Source organism: Xenopus laevis, chromosome 9_10S, assembly GCF_017654675.1.
Source record: "Xenopus laevis strain J_2021 chromosome 9_10S, Xenopus_laevis_v10.1, whole genome shotgun sequence".
Taxonomy (NCBI): Eukaryota; Metazoa; Chordata; class Amphibia; order Anura; family Pipidae; genus Xenopus; species Xenopus laevis.
The window spans coordinates 52190456-52216345 of NC_054388.1; the positions used below are offsets into that span (position 1 = coordinate 52190456).

General features: G+C 41.9%; 1 protein-coding gene across 4 annotated transcripts in view; it reads right to left on the bottom strand.

Moving 5' to 3' along the window:
- The window catches only part of tns1.S (tensin 1 S homeolog), a 199378-nt gene extending 174679 nt beyond the window's left edge, over positions 1 to 24699 (bottom strand). The window contains exon 1 of one of the 4 annotated variants that reach the window (XM_041578022.1): positions 24112 to 24699. In XM_041578022.1, the coding sequence (XP_041433956.1) occupies positions 24112 to 24222 (111 nt within the window). In that variant the 5' untranslated portion in view covers positions 24223 to 24699. The remainder of the gene's footprint in view (positions 1 to 24111) is intronic. The other 3 variants (XM_041578024.1, XM_041578025.1, XM_041578026.1) reach the window with 3 other exon arrangements.
- Positions 24700 to 25890: the final 1191 nt, after the last annotated feature.

Genomic DNA, 25890 nt, shown 5'->3' on the forward strand with positions numbered 1-25890 from the left:
AATAAAGGCAACAGGATACAAGTTCTGTTCTAAAAGAAAGATGCACATACTGTAGGTTCCAGTTTAATGTTTCCATGGTTTTTCACTATAGTTGGCTACTCCTGTCCCAGACTCTCAGAAGACCCAGTAGTTGAATAAGCATTTATCCTTTAGGCACTGAAACCAGTACAGTTTGCAGAGGGAATCTTAATTAGTGGCAACCAATGCAAGATGTGGTTTTAAGCAGATACTTTTATTACATAATTGCTGCTTTATAAATAAACCCTTTTAATTGTTTACACACTTAATAGTTATATTCTGGCACATGTGAGGCTCAGCGGATTTTGCTTGTTCTGCTTGGACTTCTGTTATGTGTCCTGCTGTGCCTTGTGTGCAGCTGATGCTCAGCACATCCATATTGGAATTCTGCTGGGTTTACTCATTCACAGCTATGATAGCCGGAAGCACATACATCCATGTTTGTATTTTCCATCATTAACCAAGGCACAGGGTTTCCATGGTCATATTCTCCTTGGTTAACCCACTCATTGCCACAATAACTGAGACAAAGGGCTTCCATGGCCATATTTTTCTTGGTTAACCCATTCATTGCAACAATAATGAATGCACAGTACATCCATGGTCATAGTCTCCTTGGTTAACTCACTCACTGCCACAATAACTGAGCCAAAATGCTACCATGGCCATAGTCTTCTTGGTTAACTCAGTTATTGTACCAATAATCAATGCATAGTACTTCCATGGTCATATGCTCCTTGGTTTACCCACTCATTGATACAGTAACCAAGGTAGATGGCTCCTATGGCCATATTCTTCTTAGTTAACCCACTCATTGCCACACTAAATGAGGCACGGTCAGCCACAATCATGACATGCACAGGGCTTTCATGATTGTATTCTCCTCGGTTAACCCACTAATTGCCACAGTAATGGAGGTATGGGGCTTCCATGGTTGTGGTTAACCCATTCACTGCAAACAATGATATCAATAAAAACAATGTAATTAAGAAAATACTATATTTTTCCCACCCTAATTGAATCAAGCTGCAAACCTGTTAATGGTCCCTGATGGCAGGGCCCCTGCCTTAGTGTATATACACAGCTGGCCTTTATTAATGAGAGGTGAAGGTATTTGATCCTTGCAGGAAAGCAGAAAGCAAGCTGCAGTCATAAAGGCAAAACAATGACCAAACAGTGTTGCTGATCCTTACAGGGCCCCTTACGCCCCTCTCACCAGCCAGCGGCTTTTCTTAAAAACACATTTTTATATTTTAGAATCTTACAGAACAAAGCCGACAGTTATATAAAATGAGGAGGTGGGACAAGTGGAACAGGAACCTCTGCAAAATTTGGCAAATAGGGAACTGTGGGGATATAGCAGAGGTTGAGCTGGTTCTATGAAGACATACAATATGACCAGAATTTCAATCACACCCCTTTAAAAGGTTACTATCCTGGTAATTTGTGCTCAATTCAGGAGAATATCTATGCTGGCATAGTTTTATGGTATACCTCTGTACAGGCTATGAGCAAACGAAGGGCTGTTCCAGCTAAATTGCGCTTGGTACAGGGGAATACTTATGCTGATATAGCACAGCAGAACCTTTAGTCGCAGTGGGCAGCTACCTGTTGCATAGACCTGATATTCTTACTGGGGACCCAGAAATTCTGTTTGCTATGTGGCCTATCACCATTTAACCTATCTTTAACATCTGGATCATCACAGATGTTAAAGAAGCTGTTCAGAAACTACAATTCCCAACAACTGCTGAAAGTAATGCTTCACATGTTGCAGCTACAATAATGCCTCTCCAACACTGAGCAGTGACTCAGCCTCTGGAATCTCTCCCGGAGCCTGTCAGCGCTCTGCTCCCTTACTGAACCATCCCATAATAACGACCATCCAACAAGCTAGTACACAGAGGTGACATTTAAATAGTTGATGTTTCCAGTGCCAGGAGATTAAATAATACTTACAGGTTCTGTGACATCTCAGGGGCCCTTACTCTTTACACTCTCGGCTTCTAATTTTTAATCCTGATCACCAGGTGTAGGTGAGACTGCAGCTGGGGAGTTCAGCTTTGAATAAGCCCTGGTCAAGGTCCCATGCAGTCTACATTGTATTCAAACTTGTTATTGGACAACAAGTCACCATCTCCCAGGAATGCGCAGTTGATCATTAACTGAGATGTAGGGCAGAATTTCTGTGTGTTTAACCCAGCTATGCCTCCTCCTATCAGATAACTATCCCTGTGCTTAAAGGGACATTATTTATGAATATTTCTGTTTTGTGTCGTAAGCACCTTATAGCAAGGTTAGGAAATATCTCCACTTTACACAAAATGATTTGATATTAAATCTGACATGGAGTTGTTTGCTTTTCCCTACTAAGCTTTCTTATCTCAATTCCTGTGCTAATCTGTCCTGCAATGGTGTAAATAGTGTTCCAGATAAAGGTGTAACAATAGGGTGTTGGGAATAATGTGGCTGCAACGAGGAATAAACACAAGGAAAACCATATGAAGATGGCAAAGGAATCAGGGGAATGTGAAAATATCGACGTTACCATATACATTTAATATATAAAAACACATTTCGGTTATGCTTGCACCAAGCATTGCTGTCAGAGCTTCCTGAGTCAGGTCAGAGCACTCTAGTGAACTTACAGCCATGTGTAAGCAGTGTGTACACTGTCTGTCCCCTGCAGAGCTATGAATGCACCCTGTAGCTTGGGCAAATGCTCCTGCATTTGCTATGGCTCTTGAGCTCAACGCTGCAACAATGTAATATGTATGGTTACACAATGATACTACACAATGGATCTTTCACATGCATAATGCAATCCAACTGCAATTAAATGAAATCCAACTGTTACTGAACTACAAATTCCAACCTTTGCGGCAGCAAGGGAGAAGTAATGGGAAACGTGGTTGCCATTACTGCTATTATGGGAAACTACTGCTGTTATTGAACTATAAATCACAGTCTTCATGAGCAGCAAAAAAAATAATAAAGAGGAGCCCTACCAGAGATGGCCAACAAGTGTAATTGTTTTAAACATCATAATGTTTTTCCCTTGTTTGTCCACGACTTCATAGACATGATACTGGAACCATAGCAACAGGACAAGCATTGCCCAGGGAACGGGCTCTACGTCAGTACCCTGAATTTATCAACAAAACAATTCCCATCCGATTGCCAGAAAGGTTTAGTTTTTATACACATCAGTCTGCAATTAAAAAAGGAACACTAACACCAAAACAGTAAAGTCTTTTGAAGTAATGAAAATATAATGTACTTGTTGTGTTGCACTGGTAAAACTGTTGTGTTTGCTTCAAAAACGATAGTTTATATAAACAAGCTACTGTTTAGTCATGGGGGCAGCCAATCAAAGCTGAAAAAGGAGAAAAAGCACAGGATACACAGCAGATAACAGAGAAGCTCTGTAGTATACAATGGGATTCTTCTGAATTTACTGAATCTGTTATCTCCTGTGTATCCTGTTCTTGAATGACTGACCCATGGCTACACAATAGTTTATATAAACTATAGTAGTGTCTCTGAAGCAAACACACAGTTTTACCACTGAGAGTCAAAAGTACACTATATTGTCACTACTTTAAAACAACTTTGGTTTTTGGTGTTGCTCATCATAATTTATTTATATAGCGTTAACAAGATACTCAGTGCTTTACTGTCCAGCCAGTAAGGAGCAGATATGGGGGTTCTGCGACAGAGATGGAATGTTCGAGGCCCACGACAAGCTAACCCATACCGAAGTGTCCATAATACACAAATGTATTTAAATGATTTTGTTTCATTTCATACATTCCCTCCCATTCAAGATGAGCTGTGACTGAAGAAAATATTAATATTTAATAGAGTGTTGATGCTCACTAATGGATTCCTAGCAAAACAGCTTCAGGGCCAGCCCACACAGCAATTGGGAGCCATAGCATGTGGTGGAGGGCTTATGGGTGCAGTTCTGAACAAGAGATTTACAGAATAGTCTCCCCCAACCCACTCTCAGCAGGGTCTGCTCTCCCCTCAATTACATAACTGGGCTCATTCTACAAATATGTCCTACTCAACTCCTCCTTCACCCCAAAACTGCCACTGTCATTATCAATAGAGCTGGCAATGATTCTTCTGCAAGGAAAGTAAAATGGATTTTGCCTCCCAGGAGCCAAACCAGTAAAAGGAATTTCCAGTGACCAGGGCAAAAGTGGCTTTGGGCTTGTGCCAAATAACTCTTTTTATTACTTCATCAAACGTTTATCTCTTTCTCCAAGTCAGGACTTTGTATGACATGGAGTTGACAGTTGTGACACAGCAGAAAGCAGAAAGTAGTCGCCACATACTGGGTCAGTCGCAATTTGGAAAAATAACTGCACTGCAATTAAGTTAATTATTTGTAGAACTCTGCTTCCCTCCTGCAGTTATAAAACAAGAAAAGAGGGGGTAAAAGAAATACTTGTGCTCAACAAATATGGTATTTGTCTGCAGCTGGTCCTGAGTCAGCGAGTGAAACTTCCCCTAGTTTGTGGGCAATTCTCACTTTTTATAAACCTGACAGTGTTACAGCTTGCAAGGTTTGCCCAATTATATGCAAGCCAGCCTGGTTCTTCAGAGAGGGTATATATGTCTACTAAGACCTTGAAGAGGACAAAATTCTTGAGTTGGAGTTACACTATTGTTTACAGAATATAACTAACAACCATGCATCTCAAACGCATACATAATAATAATAATGAAGTTCAAGTTTGTACCTGCCCTCATATTCATTCAGTTCAATATCCTCTGTACTCTCCGGAAGTAAGGAACTGCATCTCACAAATCTGTAAACAGCAACATGCTTATTATGAAGCTCTAGTGCCCTAGATAATTGTGTCGCTGTTTACATATTGATTTTGTTCACAGACAAGCAGTATACAGCACCACCCACCATCAGGCACACATTAATGCATGATGACAGGACTGGTAGAGAGCACTTTACTACTGCTGAGTCTGAACACAGACAGGAAAATATATGTAGTAACTTAAGTCCTGCAAGCCAAATTGGTACCGTATATATACTCGAGTATAAGCCGTCCTGAGTATAAGCAGAGGTACCTAATTTTACCTCCAAAAACTGGGAAAGCTTATTGACTCAAGTATAAGCCTAGGGTGAGAAATGCAGCAGCTTCTGGTAAGTTTCAATCAAAAAATTGAGGGTTTCTGCTCCCATTGGAGGCGCCGGCGTCTCGTTTTTGGATGCCGGCGACCATTCTTGAACGCCGGCGAATATTCTTGGAGACTATTCTTGGACGCCGGCGACTATTCTTGGGTGCGGTGACTATTCTTAGGCGCCGGCGACTATTCTTAGACGCCGGCGACCGTTTTTGCTCTTGACCCGAGTATAAGCCGAGGTGGAGTTTTTCAGCATATTTTGGGGGCTGAAAAACTCGGCTTATACTCGAGTATATACTGTATATGTGCACAATCTACCTACACACCCACTGTCCACCTTGCCTGGTACATATTATTTGTACTTGGATAGAGAACTGCCTCAAAATAGATTACAAAGAGAGGTGGAACATATTCTAATTGGCCAGTGTTGTTGGAGTACCGCAGGGCTCTGTACTTGGTCCTTTGCTTTTTTAATGACCTGGAGGTGGGCATTGAAAGTACTGTTTCTATTTTTTCTGATGATACGAAATTGTGCAGAATTATAGGTTCTATGCAGGATGCTGCCACTCGGAAAACTGTTCAGCAAACTGGAAAATGAGGTTCAATGCAAGGTTATGCACTTTGGCAAAAATAATATAAATGCAGGTTATACACTAAATGGCAGTGTGTTAGAAGAATCTAGGGTTTTTTTCGTAGATAATAAGTTGTCTAATTCCTGGCAGTGCCATTTAGTGGCTACTGTCTTGCCTAGAAATGGGCTTCAACCCAAGGGATGACAACATCATTTTGCCTCTTTATAGGTCCCTGGTAAGGCCTCATCTGGATTATGCAGCACCATTTTGGGCTCAGTCTTTAAGAAAGTATAAATGAGCTAGAGAGGGAGCAGAGCCATGCAACTAAACTGGTTGGAGGGATGGAAAACTTAAAATTATGAGGGTAGACTGTCAAGGTTGGGCGTTTTTTGTCTGGAAAAAAAAGATGCTTGCGAGGGGACATGATTACACTTTACAAGTACATAAGTGGGCATTTTAGACAAATAGCAGGGGACCACCTCTTTAGACTAGAGAAAAAGAACTTTCATTTGAAGCAGTGTAGGTGGTTCTTCACAGTGAGGGCAGTGAGGTTGTGCAATGCACTGCCAGATAATGCTGTGATGACTGATTCTGTTAAACCAGACATACAAATTTGTATACTATAAGTCCTTTTCAAATTAAGCAAAAAATCTTTTTTTTTATTTAAGCATTCATTGCTGTCAATCAAATATTGCCTGCCCCTCCTATATACCTTAGGCATAGAGGCGGAGCAGGCAATTACTTGAACTTTCCATTCAGCACTTTTTTAGATGTCACTGCTCTCCACACTTTCGCCCTGTTTACTTAACCATTTTATTGTGTAGTCAGGGCATGGGGATGGACATCAGGTCCCCAATTCCAGTTCACAAATAAGATTCTGAGATGATGCAAGGCTTGCCTTAATAACAGTGTCCACAAAATGGCTCCTGCCTGCTTGCTATAATTATGAGTTACCAGACTGATGGAAACAAGATACAAAAATGTTTTACAGTGTAATTGAAGTTCATTTTGCTTGACTAACATTATAAAATAGGATTTGGAATACTTTTTTGGGTGATGGGTCCCATTTAATTTTAAGTGTGGCTTGGATAATTTCTTGGATGCGCATAATATCATAGGCTATTGTGATACTGAAATTTACAATTAGCATAAATATTGGTATTGGATTTATGTGAGTGTATGGAGGGGTCGGTGTAAATGTGAGTATGCATGGATGCTGGGTTTTATTTGGAGAGGCTGAACTTTGGTCTTTTTTCAACCCAACGTAATTATGTACCAAAAATGATAATTACATCATGCCACAGTATTTTGGTGGTCATAATGGGCGGATACTGCCAGTTCCACCAACTGCAAGACTACAACATGAGATGACTTCCGTAGGGCTTTGGTTTCCTGAATGAATGACTCTTTATCTCTGCCCTTGGTGCCCAAAGTGATAGATAGGGTGGCCAGTCTGAAGGCCAGTTAGGGTGAAATTTGGAGTAAGAGCTTATTTGTGCCCTGGGTACCCCTGGAACTATAGCAGAGAGAGAGTTATCCCAATGTTTCCAAATATCTGTAAACGTGTTATGAACTATGGGAGCCAAACCTGAAAGCCAGTTAGGGGGATATTTGGGGCAAGTACTTATTTTTGCCCTGGATACCCCCTGGAACTATAGTAGGGTGACTGTTACCTCATTATTTGTATGTATCTGGGGTAAGCACTAGCCTGGAGAGGGTTAACCCACTGTGTGACAAACATATGGTTTGTATCAGGGCAGTTCCATCAGTGTTGGCAGGAGAACAGAAACATAGACTGCAGTACCATTATTCAAGTTCCTTGAGGCTTAGAAAAAGAGGAATTGCACTGATCAGCAGGTCTCGGAGACCCCATATAGGCAGATATAAGTGGAAGGCAAAATGGATGTGAGGGGGGGGTCGCACTTTGATGTGCTGTTTCTAAGCTTTCTAGAGGAAAGAATAAAGGTAGGGGAATAGGGGCACAAGGACAAAAGAAGCAGATGAGTGATTTATTTTGCTCTGCTATTGTTGCTGAGAGAACAAATAAGGGCCAGTAATAAGAGAGTAACCTCCTGGGTGCTTCTGAACCTCACTCACTACAGACAAACTCATTCACTGGACAAAGTCAACAAAGAGATTCAACATCACCATGCCCAGATACGCAGATTCTGCTGGTCCAGTCATAAGCAGTTTGAAGTCACAAAAATAACGGTTGCAGCAGCACAGAACCCCATTAAAGGGAAAATATCACTTTTTTTTAGAAACGTTTAGAGCTCCCCCTGCTGATTAAAAGGAGGGGGTTCTTGTCAACTCTTAAAGCTAGGGCAAGAGCACATGGACAGTTGGCTCCACTGCTCTCAGCCCTGTGTTTCTTCTGCAGAGAGAAGTGGATCCTCTCTATTCCACATCTCTGTGAACCTGCACTGAAAAGCACAGCTTCCATCTGAGTGCAAGTACAAAGCTTTTGAGTTATTTCTCTGTGCTCCCTTGCTCTAACTTTAGGATTTGACAATAGCCCCCTCCATTAAATCAGAAAGGGAAGCTCTAAAACGCTGGCTGAGCGCAGTGGAGCCAATGCTTCACGTACCCTTGCCCTTAAAGTAATAGTTATTCCTTAAACATCAATGGCTGCACACAAAAAAAGTGGATCACAGAAAGCAGGTCAGTTCTGACAAAGCTGCTGCTCTAACTCTTAGATAATTAAAACATTAAAAGAACATTAACAGTAAAAAATGTAAGTATTTTAAAGTAATTCAAATACAATGTACTACTACCCTAAACTGGAAAATGTTCGGGTGGTGGGGCCATTGGGGGGCATTGCAGCTGGTGTGGTGTGCCCTGAGGCAGAAGCTCCAGTGGGCCCCAGGCCCCCCAGCCTAACTCTGTTTAAATAAGCTGCTGTATAGCCATAGGGGCAACTGCTCAGTTTGAAAAAAGGAGAAAAGGTACAGGTACCATAGCACATAACATTATATTTACATTTTAAATTATTAGTACACATGAATCTATTGTTTGTGTTGCTGTTTCTTTAAGAACAAACCCTGACCTGTCTATTTTTTCATATGTTTCAATCACCTGTAATGTAGGCAAAGCAAGGGGCATGAAAAAAACATTACAGACATGGTTGGCACATGCTGTGGGAATAGCAAAAATTTTCCTCTGCAGAATCCATTCCTGCTGCCATCACTGCAAACCTTTTGTCCCAGCCTCTATTATCCTCAGGTGGTCAATTATACATCTATTAATATATAACTGGCCAATGGTAAAATAAGTGGTATTTGCCCAATTAATTCTATCCAGGATGTAGCATCCTTGCAACAGGATCCTGAAAATCTGGCAATCTGGGTTGCAAATGAGATTCAATGTTGATAAATGTAAAGTCATGCACCTGGGGTGTAAAAATATCCAAGCCACTTATACCCTTTATGGAACTGCACTAGGCAAATCCATAATGTAACAGAACCTTAGAGTACTTGTACATAATAAACTTGGCTGTAGCAAGCAATGCCAATCAGCAGCATAAAGGTAAAATAAGGTTTTGAGATGTATTAAAAGGGGCACGCATTTGCGGGAGGAGGGAGTTATGTAACTTTAAGAGCCAAATTTCCGAGACTTAACCCATTGCGATCAATGCATTAGTGATGATGCTCCCCTTTGACTTGCTCTTCCGAATCGCACTTGACTATACAGAGTACTGGTAAGGCCCCATCTAGAATATGCCATACAGTTTTAGTCTCCAGCGCTCAAACAGGACATTATTGATGGTAAAGAGAGGGGCAACTAAGCTGGTAAAATGTATGGAAAATCTTAGCTATAAGGAAAGACTGGCCAAGTTGGGGATATCCACGCTGGAGAAGAGGCGTTTAAGGGGTGATATGATATATTTAAGGGGTGATAAATATATAAGGGAATCATATAATAATCTCTCTAATGCGTTATTTACCAGTAGGTCTTTCCAGCTGACACGAGGTCACCCATTCCGATTAGAAGAAAAGAGGTTCCACCTAAATATTCGTAAGGGTTTTTTTTTTTACAGTGAGAGCTGTGCAGATGTGGAATTCTCTCACTGAATCAGTTGTACAGGCTGATACATTAGATAGCGTTAAGAAGGGGTTTGATGGCTTTTTTTTAGCAAGTGAGGGAATACAGGGTTATGGGAGATAACTCATAGTACAAGTTGATCCAGGAGTCAGGAAGGATTTTTTCCCCCTCTGGGGTAAATTAGAGGGTTTTTTTTTTGTTTGCCTTCCTCTGGATCAACTAGCAGCTAGGCAGGTTATATATAGCTTTAAAATGTTGAACTTGATAGACGTGTGTCTTTTTTCAACATAACTTACTATGTTACTATGTGTAATTAATAGGATGATCAGCTCCATGGCTGCTGGGGGCCTAGCTGCAAGTCTGGCTGCAGGGGGGCTGCCTCAGATGCAGGGTGATTCTAGCTCCAAAGCTGCCTGATGTGGCTTTTATGATGCTGCCCCACTTAGCCCCTGCACTTGCAATGCCAGAAGGGGTCAAGTGTCACACCACTAGTGCAACTGCAGTTGCTGCACCAGAAGAATGATATTTCTGTTTTTATATAGTTACCAGGAGGCGCCATTTGACAGCCCCGTTAACTTGTGTGTCACTGCCACATGAGTCAAGGCTCTTGCTTTGCCTCATGGCAAGCTACTGCCTTCGGAAGGACAGAAATTAACCAGTGGATTTTAGCTAGCTGATTTCGGGTAGCTGACTTCCGGCCCTAGCCTTAGGATAGACATGGGCAATATACAGTACACATCTGCCAACTGAGTCACTTCAGTAGGAGTCAGTAGCTAGTTGGTCTGGGAATGGGGCCAAATGATATCTGGCGGGGGCATTAGCCTCATGTATACTGGGAAATTTGAATAGTGAGGACCCAGTCAATATTTGATTCTTTCCTAAAATATTCAAAACCCAATGTCAAAAAGTCATCTCCCTAACTCTAATCCTGTCACCAGAATGTTTCTCATGGTGCTGGTGTTAAGTCCTGTAGCTGAGGGTATTTGTAACTTGGCAGCAGTTTAATGAAGCAGATCTTTATGCCAATAGGGGAGACCCTGGCAGTTCAGCAATGCCACACTGTGGTAAGCATGTTTTACATGCTTTCTGCATTCCAAAATGTCTCAACATCATAAAGTATAACACATATATAACTTTGGGCATTTTTGTGGCTGCTGGAAGTCCTAGTAATAACATACAAGATATGGAACTACAGACATTGTTCAACTTTTATTTCCAGCTAAAGGAGTGCTGAGAATTGTAGTGAGAATTGTAGTGGAGCAATAACTACAGTGTTACCATTTGAAGTAGAGCCCATAATTATTACACATCTTGATTTCTTTACATATAAGCCTACCTTAACCTTCAGTATGTCAGCACAGGGGAACATTTGCCTCCATTTCACTGAGCTGCTGGCAGGAACGTTAAACTTTTAAGCTTAAATATTAGAAAAATGGTCAAAAATAAAAATTATAAAGCCACTTTTAGTCATTATTTCTATAACTGGATGTGAGCATTGGCATACGAGTAATTGTGATAGGTGGTTTTGCTATTAGTCAACAGAGTTGACTCATATTGTTTCCAACACAGCAACAACCCTGAGAGTCGAAGGTAACTCTTATTAATTTGATTCCCTGCAGTGCAGATTCTTCCCTCGGAGCACTGTAAGATTGAATTTATAAGGGAATACAAAGCATCTGTGACGGTGGATCAGACATATCTGCTTTCAGAGTGATAAAAGTGGAAATTCTCCAGGGAAATTGTGATATATTCACTTTAGCAAGAGACAAACAAAGTCATCCGGATTGCAGGTAAATGCATATAGTGTAACACAGAAGTGCCCATACTTTACTAATGCGGAGTCTACTTTTAGCAATATTACTTAAATATTGATTTATAAGACAGTGTATATTGCTATATTGAAAAAACTATTTCTTATGTAACGATAACATAATAAATATCTGAATGAAAAGCATGAAATAGGAGGGTGACAAGTTGTTTGTTGACAGTGACTTGAGATCTACTGATCACCAGCTAAAGGTCTACTGGTAGATCCCGATCTACCTTTTGGGCACCCCTGGTGTAACAGAATTCAGCAGACTATTTAACAGCCATTCTCCTGTGTACACAGACAGCAAGGTGTAACACTACCCCGCACTGGAAGGAGAAACAGAAGCCAAATGCTCAAAGCAGAAAATCCACTGAAGGCTTCTCTGGCATTAAGGTGGGTAAGTGTTGAGATAATTGGGGGAAATCTGTCCTCCGCCGAATGTCAGAGCTTTGTGTCAGGCTTATCAAAGCCAGAAATGCACTTAGTATGCAAGGAAGCCTACTCATGGCACAAACCACAGGCCCATGGCTGAAGTAAAATGGGAATCTATAAAGTGAGTGTGAGCAGGTGGAACACTCAATACTGAATTACAAGCTTTCTCCAAAAGCAATGTCAGCAGAAGAACTATCCATAGGGAGAATGGGATTTTTATGAGGGGGATCATTGGCGAACATCACCATATACAAAGCAAAGCATCGGGTTTAGTGATGGAAAATCTGTCTCATTTCACTTTGCCTAAAAATTTGCAAAGTGCTTTGAAGTCAATGGTTATTTTTTCACAGGGACTTTTTGCAAGTGGTGAACAACTTTTTTTTTACAATATATTGGTGTCTACTGGCATTTTTTTTCCAGGTGAAACCTGGCAAAAAAAAACTTTGCCTATCACTAATTGGGTGAATTGGTGTGAAGGGCATCACCATTGGGCTCAGAAGCAGTACAAATATGTCCTCTGGAGGGATAAATGGCATTTCACCTTCTGCCATCCTGATGAAAAAATCTGGGTTTGGCAGATACCAGGAAGAACACTACCAGCCTCAATTCATAATGCCAACAGTACATTTTGGTCAATGAAGAGTAATGTTCAGGGGCAGTTTCCATAGTTTGGGCTAAATGCTCATGCACAGTGCCAAGTCAGTATACAATAGATTTGCTAAGATGGGACTGCACAGAACCCTGACCTTAAATCAGCTGAACCCTTGAGAGACAAATTAGAACTCTGACTATGGGCCAGGCCTGATGCCCAACACCAGTGCCCAACCACACTAATGCTCTTGTGGCTGAATGAAAGCAAATGCCAGCAACAATGTTCCAAAATCTAATGGGAACCTTCCCAGAAGAGTAGGGGCTATTATAGTAGCAAAGTGAGGGACAACTTTTTTTAAAGAGGTTGTTCACCTTTAAGTTAACTTTTAGTATGTTCTAGAATGGCCAATTCTAAGAAATTCTTTAAGGCTACAAATGCTACTTATTTATTACTTGTCTTTCTATTCAAGCCCTCTCTTAGCCATATTCTAGTCTCTTATTCAAATCATGCATGGTTGCTAGAATAATTTGGACCCTAGCAACCAGCTTGCTGAAATAGCAAACTGGAGAGCCACTGAATAAAAAGCTAAATAACTCAAAACCAACAAATAATAAAAAAATGAAAAACAATTGCAAATTGTCTCAGAATATAAATCTCTACATCACACTAAGGGGCATATTTAGTATTTGGTGTAAAAAATGTTGAAATTATTCGCCACATATCGCCAGACATTGCTGTGTAAAAGACGGCATGAAAACTGCATAAAAGTAGTGTCATTTTTATTTGTTTTTCATGAAGCACCTTCCACCAGAGCATACTTACAAAGGTCTAATGCAGCGGAAAAATCTGGATTTTGCATGTCGTAAAATAAAACAACGCTTGATAAATTCAACCAATTTTTTAGTAACGGAGTTCTTTACTCCGTTTTTTTATGTGAAATTAATTTTACCTGCATAAAAAATAAATTGATTTGAAGGTGAACAACCCTTTTAATCCCCTTGGTTTTGGAATGTGATGTGGGTCTGGATACTTTTGACCATATACAGTAGTTCAGTTATTGCTAATCACATTATGTGGTTTCCCTGTTTCACTGGGACAGTTGGAAGCAAAACCCTGTCCCTATTGCCCAGTAGGCTGGGTATTTTATTCCATAGTTTTGGTGAAAGGAGTTGGGGATCAGGTTTATAAACCAAATATTACCAACATTTGGCAAAACTTTGTAAAGAAAATGAACTGAATTGGTTTCTTTTGGGCAAGTCTTACATGCAGATCATTATGGGTAAGCAAATCCACCCTACCCTATCATGTCTTCTCTTTTACATAACTTATGTATAACATAGAATTTCTAAATAATGTTCTTAACAGACACATTCACAAGCTGGAAGTGTTAACAGAGTTTGTGGCAGAGACGCTGGCAGCTGCCAGGGTGAGACAGTAAAACTGGAAAAATCAACAATCCCAACTTTAAAGGTTTGACGAGTCAGAACATTTCAGCATGGAACTTTGTCAGTTGACTAAAAGCCTAACAAGTCAATTAGCCTTTCTGCATGCAGAAACAAAATTGTAATGAATAAACCTGAATAATACTCACATGCCATAACCAACTCATTCATTTCCAAACACAGTAAATACTACATTTATTCAAAGACAGATCTGTCAACTCACCATTGTTTTTAAAGAGCTGTCCTTATTTATACACCAATTCAGGGCCGCCATTAGAAATCATGGGGCCCCGTACAACAAAGCATTGATGCCAGCCCCCCCTTACAAGTAAAAAAAATGGGGGCTCCAAAAAAACATTTTAAAAAAAAACATTGGCACTAGGGCCCCCCTTACAAGTTAAAAATAATTGGGGCCCCAAAATTTTTTTCTTAAAAAAACATTGGTGGCAGAGGCCTATAGAATATTAAAATAATACATCGGTGGCCAGGGGATTAAAAAAAAAACACAAATTGGTGTTCAGTAGAATCGAACTTATGGCTTCAGGACTTCAATTTCGGCTGTTTTCGTGACTTTGGGTCTTTTCGCCGCTTCAGGACTTAAATTTCGGCTGTTTTCATGACTTCGGGTCTTTTTGCCGCTTTGGCTATTTTCGTAGCTTTGGGTCTTTTCACTGCTTCAGGAGTTCGGCTTCGGCTGTTTTTGTGGCTTTTTGTCCTTCGGCTTTTTGGCACTTCCGCATTTCGGCTGTTCGGGACTTGAAAAATGGCCGCATGGTTTCGGTGCTCGCAAGGGGGGCCGGCTATTTCAAAAGTGCAGCACTGCCGGGCGCCCCTACATGCCCGGGCCACTTGTCCTCCCTGTCCCCTCCTGATGGCGGCCCTGCACCCACTGGACCAGAGAAAGGGCAGGGGGTGTGCCCTGAGCATAGACAGATATCACCCAATTTCAGCTACACCTTTTCTTCTGCCCTTAGCCCAAGAGATGCAACTTTCTGCATTCCTGGCATGTCGCACAAGGAAATGCACCTGTCTCTGTATGACACTCTATCTGTGTTCTTCAGAGGAAGCACTGGTAGTCTAGGCAGGTGCTAGCAAGGTGAACCCTTGCAAGTTTAGCTGTAGCATTTCAAGCATACAGATCGAGATAATTGACAGAGGGGTCTTAATACAAAGCACTGCACTTCTGCCATAAAACTTGTAGGGGTTTGCCATGCTGGCACCTGCCTTGTGTGCCAGTGATTTTCTTTAGTTCCAGTTTGGTTGGGAGGGTGCACTGGGTATTACATATGTGAAGTGCCAGTGTGTGCAAGTGAGAGCTATCCTTAACCATGTAGCTTTCTCTGTGTTCACCAGCATCACATACATAAAAGTAACAGCTGGTCGGTTATAGGTGAGATCAGGGCCAATCCTGCCATGAGGCAAGGTGAGAACCTTGCCTCAAATGGCAGGGACCAGCCAGTTACAAGGGGCGCTCATTGCACTAGCGATGTGGCCCCCCTTTGACCTGCTCTGATGCTAATGTTTTAATTGCATCGGGCTGCTGCTGTGTTGCAGAACACCCAAGCAGAGAACCAGGGGATGCAAGGGGATAGGGAGTGCTTGTTAAAAAAGTAAAAAAGTAAAAAAGTTGCTGCTTCTTCGTTCTTCTTCAGAGCGACTTCTTCGTTCTTTTCCTTCACATCGTCTTTGTTCTGCGGATCGTTCTTCTTTGTTCTTTTCCATCACGGTTTCTTCTATCTTCTCTGGATCGGTCTTCTTCGCTCTTTTCCTTTGCTTCTTCTGCAGCACAGCCAGGCCCCCCTTAGAACCCGAAATTGCCCAGGCCTGGGAGAACAGTCATCCCCATGCCCCCCTGATGGGGGCTCTGTGTATGAGATAGACATGGTCTCATTGAGGGATACGGTTTCTTTAAGGGTACAATGTCTCTTTAATAATTCTACCCCCTGTTGTTTTTGAATTTCAATATGCTTTGTTTTTGTATTTTATTGGCTATGTCTCCTATAAATACTCTTCCTTTAATGTTAAGTTAAACCAAGTACCTTTGTAGGCACAAAACTCCTATGGCCACTGAAGACATTGATCTTTTAATATATTTTCAATACATATTTTTATACTATTTTTTTGTGGGCCTTGTGGAATCTTTGAGTGCCCAGATGCCCCTTGTTTCTTGCTGTCAGACACTCCTTTAGCCAAAGCATAAAAATGGCAACAATTTAAACATTAACATTAACAGAGCCAAATTCAATAACTAGAACAAAATTGATGCATGACATGCCTCTTTCTGAAACGGAGTTCAGACTTGTTCCTCAGACCACATAATATTGCATGAATACAGAATAAGTTTATTCTTATACACAGGTGCACTATACAAAGAACAGATGTATACAAATAAAAGTTAAATGCATAAAACTCTTTTTTAACAAAGAAGCTTATTTAATGGTCTGGTCTCTCCACTGATTGGCAGGTACATATTGTTGAAAAACCTCAACCTTGGTGGCATGCAAGAGAAAATTAAGTTTTCATGGTCTCTTAAGCACAAGCTGATCCATAGTGCAAAGGCACCTGGGTGGTACGTTCATAGTGACAGATACACAGATGTTCTAACAAAAATAAAAACTGAAATGCCTTTTCTTCTTCTGACAGTCAATTCTGTGATTCCAAAGCTGAAAACTGCAGCAGGCACAGCACCCCTATGGATAAGCTGCCATTCCTAGGAGCCAATGAGCCTTAAAACAACAGACAGGCAGAGGTACTGGAGGGAAAGGAATGGGGATATTCACATTCACTGGCCCAGCCTGCAACAAAAGAAAAAAAGGAACTGGAAGGTGTCGAGCAATACAATTAATATCAGCTACTCACTCAATGTACTTATAGACTCACATAGTGAGTGTTATTCATAGTTACATAGTTAAGTTGGGTTGAAACAAGACCAAAATAGATGAAGTTCAACCCCTCCAAATGAACTCCAGTGCATGTATATACCAATCAACTACATTGCATAGCCAGCAATGCCACAATAGATCAGGTGGTGTCTATCTTGACACTCAATATATATATATGCAATAACACTCTTTTACTCACAGAAACCCTGGTGTTGCTGGTCTTTTCTTTATTCTATATATATATATATATATATATATATATATATATATATATATATATATATATATATATATATAATAGCAAAAGGACCCACACTCCTTGTTTATCGTGAAGAAATAGATGTGCTTTATTCACAATGCATTTCCAACGTTTCGGCACATACCTTTTTCAAAGGCCCCAGTATTGGCCGAAACGTTGGAAATGCATTGTGAATACAGCACATCTATTTCTTCACGATAAACAAGGAGTGTGGGTCCTTTTCTATTTTATATTGAAATCTGAACGTGTGTCTCTGCCCTTTTAGTGCTGCAGATATTTAGGGTCAGATTTTAAAAAAATTATAAAAAATTAGTTTAGAGTTTGCCACAGAAAAACTCACCCACTTTCAATTAATTCCTATGAAGAGTCTCTCTCTTGTCCAACCGTCTCCATCTTGTCCTAGTTGTCACTACTGTATTTTACGGTTTCAGTTCATTTTACCCTACTGCCTCAAACCTGTCCTACAGTATCCTTCTTTCCATGCGGTCATTTATTTGTCCTACAGTCTACATTGTGTCTTACTGTGTACATCTTTTGCAACCGCCCACTCCCTATCTTTCCCTACTTTCACCATCTTGTCCTGCTGTCTCTATCTTACTCTGCACTCTCTATCCTGCCCTACTGTCTGCATCTTGCCCTACAGTCACCATCATGTTCAACATCTCTATCAGTCTTTAACTTCTACAGTTTTTACTTTGCCCTACTGTGACTGTCTTGGCTTACTATCAACATCTTAGCCTACTGTCACTATCTTGGTCATCCCTTGCCATCTTAACCTGAAGCTGAGAGAGAGTGCAGAGACGTGCAACTAAATTGGTTAGAGGGACGGAAGACTTAAATTATGAGGGTAGATTGTCAAGGTTGGGGTTGTTTTCTCTGGAAAAAAGGCGCTTGCGAGGAGACATGATTACACTTTACAAGTACATTAGAGGACATTATAGACAAATGGCAGGGGACCTTTTTACCCATAAAGTGGATCACCGTACCAGAGGCCACCCCTTTAGACTAGAAGAAAAGAACTTTCATTTGAAGCAACGTAGAGGGTTCTTCACAGTCAGGACAGTGAGGTTGTGGAATGCACTGCCGGGTGATGTTGTGATGGCTGATTCAGTTAATGCCTTTAAGAATGGCTTGGATGATTTTTTGGACAGACATAATATCAAAGGCTATTGTGATACTAAGCTCTATAGTTAGTATAGGTATGGGTATATAGAATTTTAATTAAAAGTAGGGAGGGGTGTGTGTATGGATGCTGGGTTTTCATTTGGAGGGGTTGAACTTGATGGACTTTGTCTTTTTTCAACCCAATTTAACTATGTAACTATGTAACTATGAAGTCACCATTTTGCAGGACTACACCTACTACGCCCCACTTTTCCAACCAACAACTACTGCTCCAATTGTGTTTGTAATCCTGGGTAGTCCCCACTATTTCTATCCCTACTCCCTAAAGGCAGCTCTAATAGTTCTCATTAATTTTACAATGCATCTTATGTTTCATTTGGGTATTGTATCCTTCATGCTCCAGTCTTTTATTCCCACTGCCTGGATGCTATGCATAGTCACTCTTGCAACCAGAGGCCAGGGCAATTACAAACAGAAGAGTTGCAGAACAAAGAAAGTAAGTAATTAATTTACAAAAGTTAATACTAAATGCAAATTATGTTAGCATATCACTGTCTGCAATAAACTACAAGTCTGTTTTAGTTACAAGTCAACTTCCTATTTATGTCTGAATAGTAAGGATGAGGGCTTGTGTGAAAGAAGGCCTGCAAGCAAGTCCAATATCAAAACCTCTGCGTGATAGAGGGGGAAATCTGGAACTAAAGCAGAAAAATGTTCATCTCTGATGGGAAGCTCTGTTGGGGCTTTGAGTAGTGAAAGGATTAAGGGTCTTGTAGGAAGGAAAAAAATAAAAGATGGTATCGGATAGTAATTAGATCAAGGGCTGACGGCCATCCAGGGATGTCTCAAGACCTGACTGGGAATGAGCCTTTCAAAATTATTTTGCATTTGATTGATGCTTTTGATTGTAATTCCTTGGGGGTAGGGTATTACCCACTGTCTCCGCTTGTCTGTATATTGATTGGTGTAATGTAGGCTTATGTACATTACTGTGGAACATGTGATGTTGGGCCAATAATATTTGCTTGTTTCTAAATGTCGTGCTTCATCTGGGTTCCAAGTAGCAGAAGATTCCAAAGTATCTATCAGGCTGAACACACTGCTGGGTTGGGTATCAGTTCATATTTTGCACTGCAGCAAGGAGGTGAGTGGTACAATAGAGGAGTAGAGTAGATTAGTGCACAGCATAACAAAGAACCTGACCACAAGGACCCACTCTAATAACAATTAGATAGGGACGTTGCTGAATGTAATTCTTATATATACCTATGGTGGAAATACTGGATGATAAAATTGCCCTTGGCTGCTGTATGTGGGAAATGGTAGAGCAGGCCTTTATATTGATGAATACTAAGTTTCTTCTATAAGTTTATTCCACTTTAAGGGGCCGATTCACTAAATTCGAGTGAAGGATTCGAAGTAAAAAAACTTCGAATTTCGAAGTATTTTTTGGGCTACTTCGACCATCGAATGGGCTACTTCGACCTTCGACTACGACTATGACTTCGAATCGAAGGATTCGAACTAAAAATTGTTCGACTATTCGACCATTCGATAGTCGAAGTACTGTCTCTTTAAAAAAAACTTCGACCCCCTAGTTCGGCAGCTAAAAGCTACCGAAGTCAATGTTAGCCTATGGGGAAGGTCCCCATAGGCTTGCCTAAGTTTTTTTGATCGAAGGATATTCCTTCGATCGTTGGATTAAAATCCTTCGAATCGTTCGATTCGAAGGATTTTATCGTTCGATCAAAGGAATAATCCCTCGATCGTACGATCGCAGAATTTGCGCTAAATCCTTCGACTTCGATATTCAAAGTCGAAGGATTTCAATTCCTAGTTGAATATCGAGGGTTAATTAACCCTCGATATTCGACCCTTAATGAATCAGCCCCTAAGTATCTAAAAGAAGAGAAACTGACACTAGTTCTTTCCTATAAGCCTCCTATATTGTATTATGGAGAAGGTGCAACGCACAGTCTCTACGTTCTCACAGGAGCAGTGTCACATGTTCTTTTATCAAGTGCAAATTGAAGGTTAACTGGTTCTTGCTCAGAGAATGCACCTGCAGTACAATGTGATGCATTAATCCTTCACTCCCTCCTGGTGGGATAGTGGTGAGGAAATAGTAAACATGTCTTTTCATTCCTTGACTTTTTAATCACATCATTTCTCATGACCCGTCAGTGCCCCCTGAGAAAGTGGATTTCATTGGCTGGATTAAACGCACATATTGTGACCCTGAAGTCACTGTATAATGTAGTAACAGGGGCACCAGACACTCAACAACTCATCATTAAAAGCAAACCGAGTGTAGAAGCTTGAAAGTCTTGGTTTTACTTGATGTCGCCATAATATAACTATATGTCAAAAAGTCCAACAAGCAATGCATCTGAGTCCAGCCAATCAAATCCTTCGTCCCATCTAAACTGCTTAATCCATTTCCAAAAGACAGATGAAAACGCTCCACACTAGAGCTGTATAACCTTGTTCCCCTGAATTATTTTCCTATGGATCCCAGAATCTTTAGTTTTTCAAGGAATGCTGGGAGTTGAATTTCAAAATGAATTAGATAGCTGCAGACTGATCATCTCTAATAAAAATGTATAAAACCTGGCACATCAGAGGTTTGTGTATGTTCTTATGTTTTAATTGGCTACAGGAATCTCTAGCACTGTACATGTCCTTATGAGCTAATGTGCTACAATTTTTTTTAATCCTGTTCTAATGCTCTGAGTGGCTGCAGTTTGACCCTATGTAAAGCTGCCTCTGGTAACTTTAAGAGCAGAAGTTATGTTAAATTCGACTGCAATAATGCTCACTGCACTAGTGATGCAGCCCCCCTGGACCCGCTCCAACGCTAAAAGTTGAAAGCACGGAGTGGGAGGGGGGCCACATCGAGGCTGAAACCCCTGAAATTCCACTGTGCTTAAGTGTTAATTTTGGGGTATCGTGTTCCTTTAAGGGTCTGGCCACACGGGCAGATTCGGGGAGAATAGTCGCCAGGCGACAAATCTCCTCTTCTTCGCGGCGACTAATCTCCCCGATCTGCCTTCCCCTGCCTTCCACCAGCTAAAATGTAAATCACCTGGGGGCAGGCACACGAAGCACTTCCTTTTTTCGAAGTCGTCCGTAATTGCCTCACAAGGAAACTTTGGGCGACTTCAGAAAACGAAGCCTGCCCCCAGGCGATTTAAATTTTAGCCGGTGGAAGGCAGATCGGGGAGATTAGTCACTGCGAAGAAGAGGCGATTTTTCGCCTGGCAAGTAATCTCCCCGAATCTGCCCATGTGGCCAGACCCTTATGGTCTGAATGGCTTGGCCTACTCCTGTCAATGTTTTAACGCTGGCTGGCTACATGGTGATCTGTGACAGGCTCAACAAGAAATTGTCAGTAGTCATAAATCATCATATATGTATTAAATTGAGTCACGGTTTAATAATGCTGCATAGATATAGTATATGGATCAATTCTCCTTGTATGCAAAGTGAAGGAATTGGGTTGCTAATTAAGCATTACACTGTATCAGTTCCCCAGCAGAATGATGACTGATTGGGCTATAGATCTATAGCGTGCTGCGAAATAACAGTGACTTAATAATATCCCCCCCCAAAAAAAATCATGTGTACTGGTGAGGACCTATATGGACCCACAATGAAGGAAATGACAAAAATAGTGTTTCTGCTGTGCACAGAACCAGATGAAGCATCCCTTAGGGCAAGGTATTTAAGCCTGATAGCTCTGAATCTGAATGTCAGCTTTCTGGCAGCACTGAGAATTCATTACAGATATTTTTGAAACTCCATAATACAGAGAAACTGATATCACACGTAGGAATTACACAGAGCATACCAAACTCTTTGTATCACCCTCGTTATAGTATTTATTAAGGATGGGTCACTGCTGGTTCTGCCATTCATAAAAACAATGACTTCTTGCCCCACCTTCAAATAAGAAATCAGCTCTGTTTATTGTTAATAAAAGAGGGCAGCAAGACAATGCAATGAGCTTAGCACTTCATTATATAACAGAATTGCCATTTGAGGAAATATTAAGTCATTCAAACAATCATTCACATACATAACCCTTAAAGGGTCAGTGACATAAAAACACAAAACTTCTACATATTCAGTTAATTATTAATATCAGCTAATTTTAAGGGCAAACACACCAAGTATATCTGTGTATGTGGCTATGGTTTTACTACCATGGACTCTAGCATCAATGAATTGCCCATTAATAAAGATGACAGTGCTTATTAGGCAGCTTAAGGCAAATAGTTCCACTTTAAAATAGAAGTGAAACTCCCCACGTGGCCAATCAGTCATATTAACACTTACATGACACTAATGGCTGAGCAGGCATTTCTACTTGTGTCACAGTGGAGATATCTGAGAATATTTGAGAATATCATAGCAAAACGAAAACTTTAATAACACCTATGAAAAGAGTAATTAAAGGGATACCGTCATGGGAAAAAAATTTTTTTCCAAAATGAATCAGTTAATAGTGCTGCTCCAGCAGAATTCTGCACTGAAATCCATTTCTCAAAAGAGCAAACAGATTTTTTTATATTCCCATTTTGAAATCTGACATGGGGCTTGACATTTTGTCAATTTCCCAGCTGCCCCAAGTCATGTGACTTGTGCTCTGATAAACTTCAATCACTCTTTACTGCTGTAATGCAAGTTGGAGTGATATCACACCTCCCTTTCCCCCCCTCCCCAGCAGCCAAACAAAATAACAATGGGAAGGTAACCAGATAGCAGCTCCCTAACACAAGATAACAGCTGCCTGGTAGATCTAAGAACAACACTCAATTGTAAAAACCCATGTCCCACTGAGACACATTCAGTTACATTGAGAAGGAAAAACAGCAGCCTGCCAGAAAGCATTTCTCTCCTGAAGTGCAGGCACAAGTCACGTGACATGGGGCAGCTGGGTAATTGACAAAATGTCTAGCCCCATGTCAGATTTCAAAATTGAATATAAAAAAATCTGTTTGCTCTTTTGAGAAATGGATTTCAGTGCAGAATTCTGCTGGAGCAGCACTATTAACCGATTCATTTTGAAAAAATATTTTTTTCACATGATAGTATCCCTTTAACATTTTAATGAGCATTTGGCTTCCAATGACCAAGTAGCCATATCAAGTTATAAGTTTAACAGAAGCAATTACCCTTCCAATGGACAGGCAGGAGTCTCCCCACCTACAGCATTAACCCCCACATAGAACTTTGTAACATTTACAACAGTCAATTCATTAATAGTCAGGCAGGAAAATGAGCACCTATTATAATAGTGCCCCAAATATACTTAAAGGGGATGTAAAGCCAAAAATATAATGGGGCCTAATAAATGAACACGAAGTTATCAGCACCTTTCCAGTATACAGTATTTTTTTAAAGTTATCATTACTACTGAAAGTAACGGCGGTTCTGTCTTGTGAAACAATGTAGTAAAAGTCAGCTGTGCATGCGTTGTGACAGTATGTGAGTCAATTGGCATCTGTTACATTGTTTGAACAGAAGTACCAGGGCAGTTTCCTGGGCAGGGGATGGAGTGATACATTGTGTCAAGCTACCTATAGCTTATACCTATACAAGAGATTCTCCTATGAGTTTTTCAAGAATAGAAGTCTCTCCAAGCAGCTCCAAAGAGAATGGGTGCATAAGAAGCACTCTCACTGTGGGCCAACACCTTGACTCTCCCACATACTAAGGGTTAGGACAGATGCCCTCCCCCCCCGCCCCCTTGGTGCCCCAACAACAGGATCACATGTCCCTTACCTGAGGAAGCAGCAGCTTTTTTTCCTCCTTGCTTTCGGCCTCATGATGGTGCTCAGCAGACATGTGCTTGGGGTCCTCTTCACAGCAGATAAAGCTCACTGTGCATCCCATGCAGACAGCTGTCAGGGCCACAGTCCACAGCAAGTGGCTCCTGGGCTTTACCTGTGCTTATTCCCAGACACAACAGAGGAGAGAGGGCTCACACTGTGAATACCAGCAAGGGCTCACATGCCAAGCTCAGGAAGCCCCCCATGCCCTCCTGCCTGTGCCCCATATAGCCCATAGCCTGTCAGCGCACCGTGCCTTTGGTATAAGAGAGGGAATGAGAAGGAGGGGGGACTTGCTTGTTTTTCTCTTCCCTCTGCTCCTCCTCCCACCCTTCAGGAAGTCACAGGGGCTCAGAGATGTTCAAAAAACCTGGCAGTGCAACTCACACACCTCTTCCCCTCCCTGGGCTTAGTCTCGGGGATTACTCTCCCCATCCCACATTACATTAGCGGCTCAGGTGCAAAGGCCCACCCACCTGTTGAAGCACTGACTGACTCTCTGGCACTGACTCTCTGGCACTGACTCGCTAGTCTGCAGCTGGACACTGGCTCCTCTTTCTAAAGTGCGTAGTTGGCATTACGCTCCTCTCTGTGCCACCCGCGGAATTCATTTGCATGTTCATAGTAAACGCGGAAAGGCTCCGCCCACACTTTAATGCAAGGAGCGATTTTTTTGGTCCTTAATTCTTACGTCCCAAGGAAAGGTTCTGTCCCTACTTTCTCCCTAAATACGCTTGAGGCAGGGCAGTGCCCATAACGGGAATCAGTTTAATCCATAATTGGCTTTGTACTTCTGAACCTCCTCCTCAGTTCCCCTTGGAAAGTAGTTGTTAGTTACCAGTGAAAGGCAATGTCGGCTGGGCGCCCCAGGCGACCCGTTGCGCCCCCCACGCAGCCGTGCGCAAACGTGGGCGCGCGCGCGCAATTAAGAGCGCCCGTGCGCAAAAGATGACGCACGAGCGCAACCAAGGGCGCGCGCGGTCTGCCAAAACAGAGCTGTTCATGCATAGATGTGTGCAAACGAGCCGCTCTCTTTGATGTCAGAGAGGGGCACCTGCTTAACCTGCTAGAGTGGCAGACTAGGGGTAGGTTGCATGTGAGGTACGTGTTTATCGCCCACCAAGTTTTGCGCCCTAAGCATATGCCTCTTCTGCCTACCCCTCCCTAGTTCTGGTCTTGTTTTTAAAGGAGAAGGAAACCCCCAGGGCGCTAAACCCCTCCCCCCCTCCCCTGTGCTGCCCCCCCCTCCCTCCTCCCCCCTGGCCTACCTGTCCCCCTGGGCAAATGCCCCTAACTTTTTACTCACCCCTCTGCGCAGGTCCTGTCCACGGAGTACGCAGTCGCCATCTTCTCCCACGCGCGTCTTCTTCCTGCTCTGATCGGCGTTTTCTGGCGCATGCGCAGTAGGAACAGGTACCGGTACGGCTCTACTGCGCATGCGCCGAATGTCACGAAGTTTTCCGATTTCACTTCGTGACATTCGGCGCATGCGCAGTAGAGCCGTACCGGTACCTGTTCCTACTGCGCATGCGCCAGAAAACGCCGATCAGAGCAGGAAGAAGAAGCGTGGGAGAAGATGGCGACTGCGTACTCCGTGGACAGGACCTGCGGGAGGGGGGGCAGCACAGGGGAGGGGGGGAGGGGTTTAGCGCCCTGGGGGTTTCCTTCTCCTTTAACCCTGAAGAGCCACTTGAGTCCGTTGCAGGCAAACTTGGATTGGGATTTAAAATAG